This window comes from Anopheles cruzii, chromosome 3 (assembly GCF_943734635.1).
Source record: "Anopheles cruzii chromosome 3, idAnoCruzAS_RS32_06, whole genome shotgun sequence".
In the NCBI taxonomy this organism is placed as follows: Eukaryota; Metazoa; Arthropoda; class Insecta; order Diptera; family Culicidae; genus Anopheles; species Anopheles cruzii.
The window spans coordinates 326,791-343,816 of record NC_069145.1 but is presented as its reverse complement, the minus strand read 5'-3'; the positions used below and the strand labels follow the sequence as shown (position 1 = coordinate 343,816).

At 48.7% G+C, this 17,026-nt stretch overlaps 2 protein-coding genes across 2 annotated transcripts; one reads left to right on the top strand and one right to left on the bottom strand.

Annotated features, from left to right (window-relative positions):
• The first annotated feature begins 877 nt into the window (after positions 1-877).
• Positions 878-8,021, top strand: LOC128274329 (uncharacterized). The gene is made up of 8 exons (XM_053012484.1): positions 878-990; positions 6,034-6,538; positions 6,616-6,887; positions 6,957-7,095; positions 7,165-7,347; positions 7,422-7,493; positions 7,750-7,836; positions 7,908-8,021. The coding sequence occupies exons 1-8, from the start codon at positions 878-880 to the stop codon at positions 8,019-8,021; spliced, it is 1,485 nt and encodes a 494-aa protein (XP_052868444.1).
• A 5,498-nt stretch (positions 8,022-13,519) lies between these two features.
• LOC128274325 (uncharacterized) lies at positions 13,520-16,343 on the bottom strand. Its single transcript, XM_053012480.1, has 5 exons — positions 15,558-16,343; positions 15,319-15,501; positions 15,095-15,163; positions 13,939-14,025; positions 13,520-13,591 (listed from the first exon to the last, which is right to left on the bottom strand). Exons 1-5 carry the CDS (start codon positions 16,341-16,343, stop codon positions 13,520-13,522), a joined length of 1,197 nt encoding a protein of 398 aa, XP_052868440.1.
• Between the last annotated feature and the right edge of the window lie 683 nt (positions 16,344-17,026).

Genomic DNA, 17,026 nt, shown 5'->3' with positions numbered 1-17,026 from the left:
CAATTTGCAAATGATAGAGAATCTGTATTTCAATAATTGGTAGTCTTTTAGTTTGGTTTAAAAATAACGAAGGAGCTACGTGTTCCATTCCTGAAACTTCAGATCGTTGCTGCTCCGCCTGGTCGATTGGAACGAAACGGAAAATCTATGTTATTTGCAAGAACTTTTTATTTTTTTACCAATTGTTTGCCGATAAGTATGCCAAATCATCCTTTGGTGGCGTTGCATTACTTATTCAACGATCCACAATTGAAAGGCATTCATTGTTGCTGTTTCAAATTGGAAACTCAATCTCAATGCCAAAGAAACCACGGGCATATCAACATGATAGGGATCCGTCTCGTTAGGGGCTCGGTACTCTCTACATCTTCCAGTACTCAGCATGCGATCTGTAAGGCCTTTCACGACGTCTGGTACCTTCATATATAATTTCAGGATTTACGTTGATTCGGTTGGTGGTAGTTTGGGTTTCTAGTGCCGCGTTACTGAGACACGTCCTGCTGCGAGCACGAGCACGGGTGGTACCATAAAAAAGATGGCGTACAATCGTACCTCCCCTGTGGATCCACGCACCTGTGTGTGTGTGCGGGCAAGGAGATGGCATCAGAGTTTTCTTGCTGGAGGACACATTTCATGCGGATTGCACTTGGCTCGATCTGCGCCCGGCGCCCTCGTGGCAGGAGAAACATAAAAGAGATATGCAAAAACAAAACCGACACTCCCTAGCCCCTAACGAATGGTTTCTTTTTATCCGCACAACAAAACCGCTTCTCTGGAGAAGGCTTGTTGAAACGGAAAAATCGGAACAAGTCATTGCTGGCGTTGCTCCGAAACACAAGGGACCCGAAGTCTGTCCCATATGCTGGCGGTGTGAAATATGCCCGGTCTTATGCCAGATGCTGGCGGATGCGGTTGGAGGAGCCACCGTCAACCGCATCAGCAGATGCAGATTAGAAGTCAACAGGATGCGGTCCGGGCAACCTCCGGGAGGTAAATCTTAAATCTCACCAAACAATCCGGCAAAGTGTCCTCAAATTATTGCATTCCGAGATTACGCCGGCATTGCCCTACCTGCCTGGATACGAAAGGCGCGCCCTCCGTCAGCGAATCCGTGAACATTGGTGAGCTTAAAATTTAAGATTCGCTTTACGTACGAACATGAATACGAAATAGGAGCCCACCCAGCCAGCCAGCCCGTCGCGTCCCGTAGAATCTGGGCAATGAAATGAAGCTTTCGCCCTCGGCGCGGCCTTTCTCTCAACGCGCAATCAGTCGTACTGGCGACGGGCCGCCGGAGAATATTCGAGAGCCACAGAGTGACTACCTTATGAATATATGTTTATTTTAATGTTTTATGTTGCATGACATATTTTAGCGCCAACCGACACGCACGTAACGGCGGTGCCCTTGGTGCGCGGCCACGTCCTCGACTCGGGCCGTGCGACCATCCACCATCTTTCAGAATCTTCGCCATTGTTCACCTGGAGCCACGGAGAGGAAGGACCGGGCGCTGCAGCGTGTTACTAGGAAACCGCCAACGGTTGCTGCGAGCGGTCGCTCTGTTTGTGTAGGACCCAAAGGCAACACAATCGACTCCGCCGAGGATTCGAAATAAATCTCCACTTAAGCGTGCACAACGACTCGCCCGACCCACCATCGCGAAGAATACGCGCCACTTTCGCGTCCTTCGGTTCCACAATTATTCTTCCCAGTTTTTCTGCTATTCTTTCCACAGCTACACCGACCGACACACGGTTCCACCGCTTCTTCACTTCACAATAACTGGGTGTGGACCAAAGCTCACTAGATCGTGACAGCCTTGGAAAAAAACCTCGAACGGAGGGGTTAATTATTTCTCGGATGGAATTTGCCAGCTGAATTATTTCAATGTAAAGTTGAATTTAATTTAAGTTTTAAAGTTAATGTTATTGTGTTTGCGCTGGCAGAGTGGTGCGATACGTGCTATTGATTTTATGATTATGAGACCAACGACGGCAGGATCCTAGAAATCACAAATTAATCACATCGATAGAAGGCTTTGCGCGGCCACAACTGTAAACTTGATTGGCTTCCGTACTTCCGTGCGCCATCGTGATACACGGCACGCGGGATGAAAAGAAACCGAAACCACCCACAAACACGGCCACCAGCGCATGAAGTAATCAATTATGAAAATGGAAAACTTCCCGTACTGGGGATTTTAATTAATAGCTAGCGCAAACCGGCAGCCGTCTTCGCCGTGTTCGCTGTGACCGTTCCCGGGCATCGCGCGCGTGCAAACAACGTCACATACCCAGGAGCTTCGTTTACTCAGCACGCACGAGCCAAAATCGGTCGTTTTTAGTCAAAACGGTCACGGCACACGCCGTGTGAGGCAGCTTTGCGATTCGCGCTGCTTCCCGGATCATGTGGGTTGCGAAAGTAAACGATTGACGCGGTGTCTAAAAACGTTGGCGCCACGGTTCCTCGGTTTGGTCCGGAAATTTCCCGAGCAAATCGGTCCGCTTTCCGCCTCCCGGTCCCGGTTTGCTTAGAGGTACGCCACAGCAAACCCGATGCTTCCGCCGGAAAGGGGAAAGCGATTTTTTGTCGTCTTTGGTACGATCGAATTAACTACCAAACCGCCGGCTTAAACTCAAACTTGGGTGCTGTTATTGAACGAAGCCACCATTAGAGTGTGTGTGTGTGTGTTAAGAAAAAGGTGCGTCCCGGTCCCGGCGGCTCCATTCACTCTTCCCGACGACCTACACCAATGAATCAATGAAACGCGTACCGTCGGCGTATCACGATTTCTCGTATCCTTCCCTTTTATACAAAGCGCCGGTTAAGGTGCAGAGTGACAACAACTGGCTGGACAACTGGCTGGCGGTACGCAGGACCACACGAACTGCTCGAAATTGTCGGCCAAAAAGCGAACACTTTCCGCTTTCATTCATTTCCAGCAGCAGCCCCGAAGTGGTGTGGTTGTGTCCTCTTCGCAGCCGGACAGCGCATGCGCTTGACGGACGATTCGCGCCCATAGTCCTCCTTTGGTCCTCCGTCCGACCAGCATTCTTTGTCCGAGGCCTACTGAGTACGGCATGTTTTCTCTTCTGAAAGCTTCGAAATTTACCTTTTTCTCAGTTATTATACCTTTTATTATCCTTAAGCTCAGTTTGAATGCATTCCAAAAGGTTGTGTCAAATTGAGGTCTGCTTACGCTGTAATACTATTTCAATTTCTAAACCCTGAATATCCTATTCGCATGTGTGCCGTCATTATGTGCCAGATTCGTTTCAAGCCTCCCCTTTCACCAAGTCCTTTACAAACATGCACACGTCGTTTGATGAAGACAAAACTCTTGGAAATCAAATGAAAAATTAAAATCAAAAACGCCCTGTTGTGCCGAAACTCCATTGCGGTACATTTTCTTTCACGAGCGGTTACGATTCTAGGATTTCGACAAAAGCTAGCACGCGCGAACTGAAGCCTCAGCTGGGAGCAAAGAAACGCTGTAACAAATTTTGATTAGTCGAGCAAGGTACGGCTTGGTTTTCCTTTTTTCTCGGAATCATGCCTATTAAAGCTGGCATCCAAAGCCCATTTCTTCTTTGATTTAAACGCCCAATAACGGCACACCGATATCGACATGCGAATTATTTTCCCATCTAATAAGTGTATGAATGTAGCACTCTATCAATTGATAATAAGAAGCACGTAGCGATAGAGAATCGCAGACTAGAAGTTCATAAGCCACCTGACAAACCATATTTCGTCTGCTTACCAACCCGCTGTTAATTCGGCGACCAAACATCCAACTACCCACGCTTCATTTCAAGGACCACCCATCGCGCCTTGTTCGGTTGCAGGTGGCTTCTGGAAATGAGTTTCCACCTTCCGGAGCACATACGAGCCCGTTTCGGACGCACTTTGCTCCCCCGAATCTGAGCATTCTGTTTTGTGGATTATTTTTGGACTAATTTGAATACCTGCTTCAAATAAACCCACGATTTTAACAGCCTCACCTCACCCGTTCGATGTTATTGTGCGCATTCGAGCAGCCAGTCTCCGATGGCGACCAAATAAAAGATATCGTCCCCGGGCCGGAGCCCGTGTGTAAAGGTGTCTGGTTGTAGTGTATTTGTGTCGAAATTTACGATTTTAGAAAATTAAATTCAACCCATCGCCCACAGCAAACAGGGCTCGGATGCGGTTTGAGAGACCTCCGACCGACCGCTATCTATTAAACTCCCCGTTGGATTAGGCAAACACCCCGACAACCCGCTGCCGGCGTCACCCTCCCCGGCCGTCCATCGTGGCCCTGGCAAAGTTTCTGGCAAAATATTACACCCTCACAGGAAACAAAATATCGAGACCCTTTACAAGAGGCCGTGCCGTGGGGCGGTTGAGGGCTCATATTTTGCGGCCCGAAATAAACGCTTGTCACGTAAAACATTTATTTTACTCCGCCGATCTGCTTATCGAAAAACTTTACGCTCGTCAGCCCCGGAATCGCTTTTAATTCCAGTCGAGACCGGTGCCCATTACATGGCGCCGCGCCGTCCGACCGCAGCCATAATGAACGAAAAATGGCAGATGGAAATTGAAGCCAGCGCCGACGACGAAACTCCGGCACACAAATGGTTCTAATCCCCTCGGAAAAAGTGCATCCCGACGGGCGACTAATTTGCCGACCCACTCAAAGTTCCAACTTCCCGGACAGCCCGCCGACGGGTGCCAGTTTTAAAATGATTTAACGTCATTACGCCCCGTCCGGCGGAGAATAACATTTTCTTTTTGTTCCAATTTAAATAAATTATCGCCCGTCAGTGCCGTGTTGCCGGGCTGCTGCTGGATGCTGGACGCCGCCCCGGTGCGCACGGTGCATTCCGAGTCAGCCACTTGGCAGTCAGTCCTTTCGCCGAGTGTGCCCCTCTTACTGGACCTGCTGGCAGGCAGCACTTCCATCGGTAAACGCCGGGGCGCGGCAGGGCTCCATCACTGTCACCGATCCGTCCGGTGTCCCTCACACACCCGAGGCCACGCCATTGTGTGCGAGAGAGTACCGACAAATTAGTGAAGTTTCTGTTTTATTCAACCATTTGACTCGATCTCTCCACGCAAGCTCGGCAGTAGCGACCGTGAGTTCTGATCCTGTGGCTCCGGGTCCTCGAGATTGAAACCAAGAAACCCGGACCCGACACTCGCTTTTGACGAGCGTGTCCCTGTCGACAGCGCATTTTACGAGCTATTTTGTTTGCTGAATAAATACCATTCTTTATTCAATTGCCTGTGCAAGATCATGTCCGGTCGTTCGGCACTCGCTCAGTTTGCAGTAAATATTCATAAACTTGCACACTGACGCAAACTCTGCCTTTTCCCAGTCGCCGGTCGCCGTAATCCAGTAGTGCCGCTTAGCGGGCAAGACGAACCGCAGAGACCTGCAAAGCAAAACAATTGTTTCGCGTAATTCCATCGGCATCCACGGTAAACTTTCCACCGGCAGCATTATACAATGTGTATGCCGCTGCTGAGGGAATTTTGTAGTTAAGACTTCCAGAATCCTTCGGATAGAAAATACTGTCGTACAATATTTATAGATGAAAATTCCTGTAGCCCGCCCTCGCTCGCTCGGAACACTCTTCACGGGGGCCGGAGGAAGATAAACATTATGGCCGCGCAGTAAACACCCGCCCGAGCGGTTGTGTTTATCTTTCCACACCCAAATCGACAACGTTGCGAAATGTCCCTTCGCACTTTGGAAACGCTCCATTTTCTGTGTCTGCGTCTGGTTTATTCGGATTCCGTTTCCGTCCGCCCGGATCAGTTGTACTCCGCCAGCCGATTGTTCCTGACGCTACGACACGTGTTTTTCCCTGTGCCCCGGTTCCGTACGTTGAGCAAGGAGTGGGCCACCATGCGCCTCCACCATGTGTGATTGATTTCGTTGGCCCTCGCGGTATACGGTGCCCCTATTTTTATTGTGCGGCCCGAGAACGACAATCTAGCCCGAAGCCGTCTCCGTCTCACCGTCTCAGTATCCCCCGGTTCCAGATTACTTACTCCGGTTTACGACCGACCGTGCGCGTGTGTGTGCCTCGGGGGCGAATTTCACAAAATGTCACCTCTGCTAAAATATTGGTTTAATATCGAGAGTTTCTACGACGCATCGCGACCCTGCGTTCTGTTGCAGAAGTTGTGCGGCCTGTTGCCTTTCACCGTATATCGAATTCCGAGGGCCATTACGAGGGTGCCCCGGCACGGTGCCAGTGCCAACAACAACCCCGTTTCCGGCGCCGGCGCCGCGTCGCTGAAATCGGAAGTGAAATTTATGGACGTTGTAATTTTTGCCCTGTGGCAAGCGTTTTTCCTCCAAATGCTGTTCGCCCAGTGGCCCTCGGCGATGCTGAACAGCCCGATGTCACGCATCATAGGCCTGGTTAGCTTGGTGCTCCAGTTGATCGGGGGATTCAGCTGCTCCTCGTCGTCCCTGCTGGCGCTGCTGTGTCGCAAGAAGTTTGTGAAAATGGTTCACCTGGTCGAGAGCGCCGATAGTTTGGTAATTGTATCGGCACATTTCTATGCCGCCATGTCACCGAACTAACTGACTCTGGGGACTGCCCAATTCGTTTTAAGTTCCAAAAATGGTTCGGCGAAATCCCGCACACCAAGCTACATTTCGGCTCCGTGGCGCTACTGCTGGCCACCTGCATCGCCAACGCGTCACTCATCGTGTTCGATACGATCGTTGATTCATCGTTGATCGAAATTGAGAAACCAACGCACATCAAGTACATGTACCTTTATTTCTACATTATTCGAACGGTTCAAATAATTGCGGTGACGACGTTCATCGCCGGTTTGTACAACTTTCGAACACGCCTTCAGGCATTCAGCCGTCAGTTCCGGTAAGTTCCGACACCGGTCCGTCATCAAACACGACAGTAACCTTTCCTCCATCCATCCGCCGATTCTAGTGCCATGTTCCTCGAGCAACAAGCGTCTGGCCCGAGATGGTCGTGCCCGGAAATGCAAGAACGTATACAGGGCCTCGTCGAAATCTACACGCTGCTCTGTGACTCGATTCGAATGTTTTGTATGCTCTTTGCGTGGCAGGTAATGATCGATTGGCTCGTCGACCGGAAACATCGACATAATCCCTGTGTGCGTTTCTCTCGATGGCAGCCCATGTTTTTCTGCGCCTCGCTGATAACGTCCGCCGTGTTCGCGATCCTCGCGCTAAGCAATAAGCTCTCGAACGAGGCTCCGATTCTGACCGTGCTTTCCATTATCTACACGCTACCCACGGTGCTATATGCCCTCCACTTTCTCCTGATCATCAAACTCGGCAGTGATCTGAAGAACGAGGTGGGTATGGCCAGGCCACTTACCACACGCACGCCAGTGACACGCCTTCTACGATGCTTTATATCTCTTCACAGGGCAAACAGATTGCAGTCCTCGCTCATAAAGCTATAAATCAATCATCGAAGACACCGGCCATTGTCGAGAGGGTGAGTCGTAACCATGCGACGAAGTTGCTAGGGTGGTACGACACTGATTATGGGTCATAATCCGCTTACATTTTTTGTATCGACCACCACATCAATAATGCGGTGCCGATCGACCGTGAACCCCCCGACGGACCAACTTTCTTTGACCAACTTCCAAACTATCCACGCGAGACAATCAAACTGTCCGTCCGTCCCGTCATCCACGCTAATGATATTTTCTCTTCTTCCACACACGCGACGCGCCTACTTCGTCTAGCTGATGCTTTTCTCACGCCATCTGCAACACCAACGGCCGGTCGTATCGTGCGGACTTTTCTGCTTCGACTGGACACTCGCCCTTTCCGTAAGTCAAGCAGGCGTCCACTCTCTCTCGTGCATAAGCCTCAGGTTTGCCTCGGTTTCGCTTCGTTTCAGCTAATCTCCGCCCTGGCCACGTACAGTGTCATCCTGATCCAGTTCGAGTTGGTCGTGCCGAAATTTTTCATCAGCGCCATTGTGCAGTATTACGAAGAAAATCACGCCCCATAGGACGTCCGGAAACGAAAAAAGGGATGAGTACTTTGTGTTGCCTGTCGCCGGTCCAATTGTATTTTAATGCATTTGAGTCATATTTTGGCACCACCAGTTAATGGCACAGGTTATGCAAATCCGGATGCTCCATATTATCACATTTTCACAACTCTGCACCGTCCACCGTAAACCGCTTCGTTCGTGAGCAGTCGGATGGCACGTGACCAGCGACCACCGAAAGCTACATCACACCTAATTACATCGTCATCGACACCATATATTATTAAGATGAGGCTCCACCACGGTGAGCGCATCTTCCGGGTCCTGAGCAGACCACAAACTTCCGGCACGCTGGCGTTCCTGATTGCGATGCATTTCGCGTACGAACCCTGCCCTGACCGAAATCGCTTTGACACTGGCCTCTGACTCCCCTTTCGCCATTGCTCAGCCCAAAAGCGCTAGAAACTCGACGACGGCAGGACCTTCTCCGTGAGCGTTCGTGAGGGTATCGGAACGGAGAGGAATGTTTTTCCCTTCCGCTCATTATAACTCATAAAGCACTAAGTATGCGGGAATGCACGAGTGCATCAGCATGTTCGACACCGGTTCGGCCGCCACCGACGACAACGACGACGACAAACCATCTGAAACCAACTTCCCGTAAAGTGGGGGTCTCCGTCTTCAAAGTCGGAGGGTAAAACTTTAATTTCCTTTCTCCGCTTTTGAGCAAACTCGGCTCGGATCCCGCCCTTACGATGGCCGCCTCCGGGAAGGTTAGAAGAGCTAAAAGGTGAACTTACGCCCAAGTTACGGCCAAATTCCCAGTTTGCACCCGGGAGATCAGGACGATCGACTTTGCCCGGAGAAACAAATGCATTTTATTTACCGGCACTTGTGCACACCACTCACGTCCGGCACGAAGAAAGCGTCTCGCAGAGGATGGCCTGATCCTGGGTGACCCACTGCCTCAGACTCATTGCCTCATTACGGCCCCTGGGGAAATAGACGACACGCATGGCACCAATGCACTCGACCGCACTGCATTTCTAGACAACAGTACAGCAACGCCTGAGCCGCTGCCGTGCCTGAGCACTGGCCGAGCACGTCACGTACGCCACTCTGCAAAGGGCAACGCATGGCCCAACAATGGCCCAGGAAAAGAACAGGCCAGGACATAAAGAGAATTCATTGGCGCATATCAAATTTCTCGAGTTTTGCACCTTCCTTAACTGCACTGGCTTCTGCGGTGCTTAACATCGGGCGCTTTCGCTGCAGGACAACCCGTCCGCAGCACTCACGCTTCAGTAGTTCCAAACTATGATTGCATTATCGGATACGAGCAGGAAGCAAATTACATTTTGTGTCTGCACCGAGGGCAGCCAAAGGTTGCTAGATAACTAATCCAAAACTGCTCTATCAACGGCAACACCGTTGGCAACGTTCATGGCCGACTAGAGCGTTCGTAGCACGGTGTAACCAAATCAGTAATTAGAATCGAAGTTTTGACTGTGGCCCGAAAAGTGCTCCACACCTCCGTTCCATTCCAATAAAGCTAACAAAAGTGTATAAAAATAATGTTCTAACTTCCTCAATCCGGGTTACATTTTGCATGCTCGATTTGTCGCCGACCGTCACCATGCAACGGAACCAAATTCGGTCGTCAAAATAGTGTTTCCACATTAACAATTTAATCAACTCCCAGCGATGGCTACCGGGCTTAAATGTAATCCAACAAAACAACGGAGTTATCCTAAAAGCTTATTCATAAAATTCCATCATAAAATATTAATGAAGGTAATGAAATCGCAATGAAAACCGGGCCATTTATTGAAATACAGGACAAAAACTTTCAATTGACGTTACAACAATGCCTGTCATAAATAGAGAACGCCCCATTCGATGATGCCAGTGCCACACGGAAAATCAATAAATTACGTCAGGAGGGAGCGTAAACGGGACGGATTATCTTCGGTTTAATAATGCTTCATGGACAGAGCATTCAAAAATTAAGACTAGGATTAATGGCGGCAGAAAGGCAGCTTTCCGAAAGGGACCCACGTACCCCCGGCAAGAAAAATGTAAAAACGATCATAAATTATATCAATATCATCAACCAGTTTGGCACCTGAAAAGAACCTTCCTGTCGGTGTCATTTTTGCCCTGAATGAGAAAGGTTTGTGCCATACATGTTTTTTCACACTATCCAAAAACCAATAAAGCATACTTCCTGCACATTCACATGAACTTTTAACAACCGGCTTTCAGTTGTTACCGAAAGAAAACATAAACCATAAACGTCCGAAATTGAAAAGTTATGATTAGCCAAGGCTATCATGCTGAAGCAATTTGCTCTCCCCGCAAATCGATTTCCCCGCAGCTACAGCGGGATTCCGATTACCATGGCCAAACTATTTCCGTCGACTGCTCCCAAGCAAAGCATGGTTTTCGAATTCTCCGGAGCCCTTGGATGATGCATTGTGCAGACTACTAATGGCAATTAGTAGTCTGCTTGCTTACAACATGGATTAGAGCAACAAACAACAATAACCATCAACACTGGCCACTGTTCGGCAAACTTTTTGCCAGACTGACCACTTCCCAAACCGACCCTAAATGAAACCCAAAAGAACTACAAATATATTTTCTACCACCGCAAGAACATCGGAACCTGTTTGTCCAAAGAAAACTTTGCTAAACGCTCTGAGCATTCGATAAACTCCCTGCCCTTTGTACGAAAATGAATTACGTGATAGTCCCCTGGCCACATTTGAAGAGTGCCCGTTGCCGACGTCAGCCGATAGACACTCAATTGTCTTATCTTGATGGCCATTTGGGAGAAAAACATTTCCCACACACTGGCCAGCCGTCGGGTGGAAGGCAAATGAATTAATTTGTTTATTCCATTATCCACCAGATCCAGCAGATCCTTTCCGGCACGAGACGTCGCTCAGACGGTACTCATAGAAAACTTTCGTTCGCTTTTCCTGTTCGCAAGTAAATATAAAACAAAAATATCTGTGATCCAAACCAAAACCAAACTGGTTAGTGTTCAATATTCGCGGCACTACATTGAATAAATGCCCATAATCAACATTTAATTTTGTAAACTCCGTCTTAGGTCTAAGCGACGATGATTACTGTACGCTTTTCTGTTGGGGGCATGTATCCATCATCCTACCATTCGAACTGGGCCACGTTTGCTGCACGATAAACCAGTGGATCTAGAACTTTGATGCACTCAATGCGGCCCCTAGCACAAATCGTGATCGTGCAGAGCGAGAATCTAATTAAAATTACCACGTTGGCCAACGCGGCGCCGACCGGTCCACCGATATATGCTGCAATGTTGCAAAGGACGAAGCCCGAAACCCACGAGTAATAGGATTTAATATTCGATGCGTATGTAGATGTAGCCAATTAGTCCATTAATTACGCCGATATATCGACGCCGTCCGCTTTTATAGGGACAACCTCACCAAAATTGCCGAGCTGGATTCTTCACCAGTATTGGTCACCAGGGGCACCAAAAACTCCCGACCAATCATTAATGTTCAACAAAACTGGTAAAGTCCTAGGTACGATAAATCGAAGCAACCCGATTTCGTGTACCGCGTTTTGTACCGCGTTTGAGGTTGTTGTAAAACGAAAAATTAATCCTAAAACTGTACAAACTTCTAACTTACCCACTAAAAGGCACCACGATCTAACATTCAACATTCAGCAACTAAATACCGAAAACTAACCCAAATCGTACACATTAGATTAAGGCCTGGCCGACCGAGCGAACTCGGCAGAGTCGAGCATTGCTGATGAGCCTTTCACGATGGCATTATCGAACCTCAACACAATCTCACTTAACAATACAAACAACATACAAATCACCAACTCTGTCCCTCGCTCTCTCTCTCGCTCCCCCAGTGTACCGAAATGCAAAGTCCTTTGCGATGGAAGTTGAGCGAAGCCAGGCCGATAATGAAGTGTTGACCCAAGCCCAGTGGAGCAAACTTGGGGCCGTTTAATTGAATCAAATCAACTGGCCGTTTCGACCCCAGCCAGCAAGTCCAGAAGCCAAAGACACAGCTGATTATTCGAACATCACAGGCAGACCCCCGTTAGCGTTTACCGAGCAACAGTGCTCTTCGACGGCCAGGAACTCTACGGGCTGCACAGAACTGCCAATACGATTATAATACAAACTAGCATCTCCCCGCTTGGGACGTTGGACATTGACCGACGGTTGCCAAAGCAAACCCCGCAAACGAGAAGAAACAAGACAAGGCCTTGCTAAAGTCATTAACTGCTGAAATTGACTAGCCACCGAGGTACTCCGATCGTCCTGTTCCGATCGTGTCGACGACGGAAAAAAATAATAGGATTACACACACACATATTCCCAGTTCGCTTAAAATGCAAATATTTATAAACGTTTGCCGCGTCTGGTAGCTGCCCGCAAGGATTGTTTAGAGAAAGGATCTGGTACGCTGCTTAACACTTTCTTGAGATGAAGGTGTAGAAAAGAAAAGATAGGGAAAAGTGTCCTTTTCCGATTAACGAAGTCAAGGGCCACAGGCACACGGAAACGTTTTTTATTCAATTTTATTTATTGAGCCTTTTTATTACTTTGTTTAAACCATTTAACCAAATTTCCATTGTTGAAAACTAAAAAAACAGTTTTGTGACAACAAAACCATAACGACGGGAATTTAAACAAAAAGACCGCATGTTGCATGGGAGCCATTTTGATTCCAAAACTATTGTAATGAGAAAACATTCGACGGCAACATGTTTACACTAATTAGTCCGCGATGTCAAAATTTGTCTGATGCACTCTCTCTCTCGCTCTCTCTCTGGTTTGTTACCTCAGCTTCGCGGTATCCGTTAATTACTCCTTTTCATTCACCTTCGAAGATCGCAGATGCTTTCGCCCGAACATCCGGTTCTTTGTCAGTTTTGGACGTTTGGGTGGTGGGAATCCAAAAGCCATTGAGGGCGGCAGCATCTTTCGCCAGACAGTGTTCGAACGAAATCATACAAAAGACCGCCCCACAAGACGGGCACAAAGGGATGTTTTTTCTTGCCCCGCGGCGACAACGGCGGTGCTTGTGGCGTAACGACGAGGAGGAGAGTTCGGGGCAAAATGAATTCGAGAAACACAAGCCGGAGACAGAATGACGGAACACATGTCACGTTTCACAACCTGCATGAAGAACTCCTTCCGGTTATTTAGGGCTTTTTCTTCCCGAGCAGCAGAACTAGAGCAAGTAGTTTGCCTCATGTCGGACTCCGATGTTTGAATGCTTTTGTGTAACGAAGCTATAGAATGATCTTATTCCAACGGTACGTCGTGAGCATGGGTTTATTTATTATGTTTTGTAAGAGTGCAAGCCGGTTGTGCAAGCCGGTTTAACCGGTTCAGATACAAATTCCACGGTATTGAACAAGATTGCGAATGGTACAAAAAATGCCACATTTAAGTAAACTAATTTGAGTACAAAACTAGGTCGTTATTAGCTCAACTAACCCATCGCGGTCCCGGCACTTTCAAATTGTAGCAAAATGATGATGTAAGTAGCGGCCGTAGAAAGTATCTAGAGTGATTAAATCGAAGGAAATATATATTAATTTAGCGTGTTAAGCTTACACAGAAAAGTTGATATTTTGTAGTACCAGCCAAATCGTACCACAGTTCTATGCCAAATAATCAACAGCCACTGCTAGCACAACATATCAGTAGTATCTTGCTGGTTGTTTTATGTGACAGCCATTTTTATACGGTACAAAAACTCGTCAAACTGTCCTAAACAGGTCATCCATAAAAATAATTGAAACGTTCGAGTTTCCCGCACATTACTAACACAGCTTTGCTTTGTGTTGAAGCAACAAAACATCAAAAAACTGTGGGCAAACATGGCGCACACTAAACCGGAAAACTTACCGAAAAAATGAGAGTCCAGTCGAACGGAAACAGGCCGCACGTTATCAGCGGTGATCGATGGCCCAACTGCATCAAAAACAATCGCAACTGCCAGCAGCACGACGATAAGCACCGCCATCGCCAGCATCAGCAGCAGCATCAGCAAGGAAGATTCCAATCGTAGCAACCCGCGCGTTGGTTGCACATGTCCCGTATCCCACAAGAGACAGAGAGCAAAGACAATATTTATTTGTGTTAGCGCAGAGTTTGTGGACGCATCCATCCAGAAGTGTACATCGCAACCGGCAAGGCGCACACGAAAACAAACAATCGTCAACGGAACCGGGGAGCATCAGGCGGATGAGTATCGAAACACATCAGCAAAACTAACACACACACACACAGACACACAGACGTACACCACAGCAGGCTCTGGTTCGAAAAGATCAAATTGATTCGCACAGGGTTAACAATGTAATTGATGCGCCTCGCAATCGGTGTCAAGATTGGATGAACCGGAAAGCGTGTCCTTGCTCGGTTTCACATCCACATCGGTTCGGTCGCCCGGTCATCTGCCCTTTTTAGGACCACTGCGGCTGCGGTGCAGTGCCCCGGCCACTCCCTTCCCCGCGGCGGATGCATGTTCCAACAATGGCGTGCATGATCAAGTGTCGCTGTGTGAGGCGCGCGACAGCAACAAATCGCGGGACAAATGTTTCGTCAAAAGCGCACGGAGCGGAAAACATAAAAAGCGGCGCCGATCCTTGGCGCGCGCGTCATGCTGAGCACAAAATAGAATTTTATACCACACCACCAAGCGGTGCGGAAGCGGTCGGGAAGGGCAAAACACACACACACGCGCCAAATGGCTTCTCGTTACGTGGGCTTTCTGCTTTAACGAACCAAACTGAAGCAAATCTAACTAACGAATTTAAAACATACAAACAAGCCCCGGGTCGGTGGACGAAAAAGCGGCGCGATGGGAAAGGACAACCAGCATGAAAGGAGCACAATGTCTATACGGCCCACCGCCCCGTGTGCATGTGCAAGTGCATGTGCATCCAGCCACCCCTGTCCCGCCAAAGTGGTGCATTGCGTGGACGTGGAAAATTTATCGGTTACATTAAGCGGCATGCCAACGACAACGAGACCCGCACGACGGCAACGACCCCGATACCATCTCGATTATTTCTGCGTTATTTGTCGAATTGATGGCCCTGTCGATCAGCATCGCCGTCAGTTTGCCCTGTGGAAGAGTCACAGAACAGGTCCAGTATGAGGTATGAGGGCGGTGTCCTTTTCGCGTCCGATGCCCCGTCGGATTTTTTGTTCTATTCTAATCAAACTTATACACCCTTTCTATCAATCAACCCGTTTTCGAGTGTTTGTCCAATTCATTACCTGCTGCTTCAGGGCGTTCCCCAGAAAGGCAACGATCAGTATGTTGTAGGCAAATATCGCGTAAGACATTAACGGTCCCGCGTTGAATACGCTCTCGAAAGGCAGCACGGAGCGCACGACGAGCGTGATGGCGAAGGTGTAAAACAGCAGAAACACAAACGATCCGGCAATGCTGACCATAATCTGGAACAGAAAGCGCATCGAAAGACACTGGCACTGGCACTGACACCCCCCAGTACCTGGATGCCGTAGTAGAAGCTTCCGTTGTCGGCCAGATCGCAGATTTGGTCAAAGGTCTGCATGATTTGTCGCAGCACCTGCATTTGCGTCGAGCCGTGCACTGCAAGTGTTGGAGTTTCGATGCCATTCACATCCAACAAGAACTGCTTCCGGAAGGCCTCATTCAGGCGCACGTTTCGCAACCAGACCACCGTCAGGCAGGTTATGCTGACGATGTGGAACGTGGTGAGGCTAAAGTAGGAGTAGCCGAGGTTAAGCAACAACATGCCGGTCATGTTGCCACGATACAGCACGGCGATCAGCATCCAGCAGGAGCCCGTGGCCAGAACGTAATACGCGAGGAACGCCACGAAACTGTGGGTAAAGTTTGTCCGCTCACCGAGCTCCTCGAGGGCCCGGTCGATGGCGTGAGCTGCATTGTAGAACTTCCAGATCTCGTGGCGATTGATAAAGCAACTGATAAGCCCGTAGATGGTCGACGCGTAACAGGTGATGTTTACCAGCTTCAGTCCAATGAGCATGATGGACGAACTCGCCGGTCGCTGGGTGGTGAACGTTCCGTAAAGCACCATGGACACAGCGAGCGCCAGGTTCCCCACAAACAGCCCTATATCCAGCGGCGTCGTCATGGTAGTTCCATTTCGGACCCCAGCCCGGGGCGTGATGCAGCCCATGCCGCTCAGCTTCAGCACCAGGTAGTGCAACGGGACGCAATCAAACACGTCCCGTTTCGGTAATCGCAGCAGCGAACCGAACAGCTCACCGTTACCACTTTTCGCTTTCATGTTTCCCATTTTCCCCACCACGGATCCGCGTGAGGCGACAAAACGACGGCGACCCACACACATCAACTGCCAGCTCAAGACTAATGCGCGATTAATGTCCGAAGCTAATCAGCCTCAGGCTGGGCTCGGAACCTAATTTACCGACCTACGAAATAGCGCCACAACCGCACCACAATTGGGATGCCTATCTTTGCGAGAGTCGCAGGACAAAGTGGTTTGAAATTTTAATCAGTCTCATCGTATACTCATTTGTCCTTTCCCATACGCGTGTCGGTAGCAACTGCATTCAATTGCAGTACGTAATTTGGAAATCCCTGCCGAACCCCGTGGCGATGATTTGGTACATCTTCCCCGATACTAATGGAGAACCAATTTTAGTAACTAATCATCTTTTGTTTTGAACAAAAATATTTATCGGATTTTCCTAAAGCCCCCGAAAGTTCCCCATTTTTACGAAAGCTCACCTTCAGCGTATAGCTATCTCTTTCTCCCGCACACCACCAAGCGCCCGCTATCCCGCTTCAATCGTTGCGTTCAACTTGCACGCGCCGTTTTCGCATGGCACGAAATGTTTCGTGCAATTGGGAAACTTTCAGTTCAAAGTTTGAAATGTTTCACAAACCGTTTCGTTACTCCGAGACGTTGTTTGTTCTAATTTTGTTTGTTTTTTACTAATGGTAAGG

Bases quoted from the DNA above. Each gene is read 5' to 3' on its own strand.
- LOC128274325 (XM_053012480.1), bottom strand. From the start codon at position 16,343: ATGAAAGCGAAAAGTGGTAACGGTGAGCTGTTCGGTTCGCTGCTGCGA. The intron at 15,164-15,318 runs GTAATGAATTGG...ACTCTTCCACAG, and splicing joins GGAACGCCCTGAAGCAGCAG to GGCAAACTGACGGCGATGCT. The intron at 13,592-13,938 runs GTAAGTTTTCCG...TAATCACTCTAG, and splicing joins ACTGGACTCTCATTTTTTCG to ATACTTTCTACGGCCGCTAC.
- LOC128274329 (XM_053012484.1), top strand. From the start codon at position 878: ATGCCCGGTCTTATGCCAGATGCTGGCGGATGCGGTTGGAGGAGCCAC. The intron at 6,539-6,615 runs GTAATTGTATCG...ATTCGTTTTAAG, and splicing joins TCGAGAGCGCCGATAGTTTG to TTCCAAAAATGGTTCGGCGA. The intron at 7,348-7,421 runs GTGGGTATGGCC...ATCTCTTCACAG, and splicing joins GCAGTGATCTGAAGAACGAG to GGCAAACAGATTGCAGTCCT.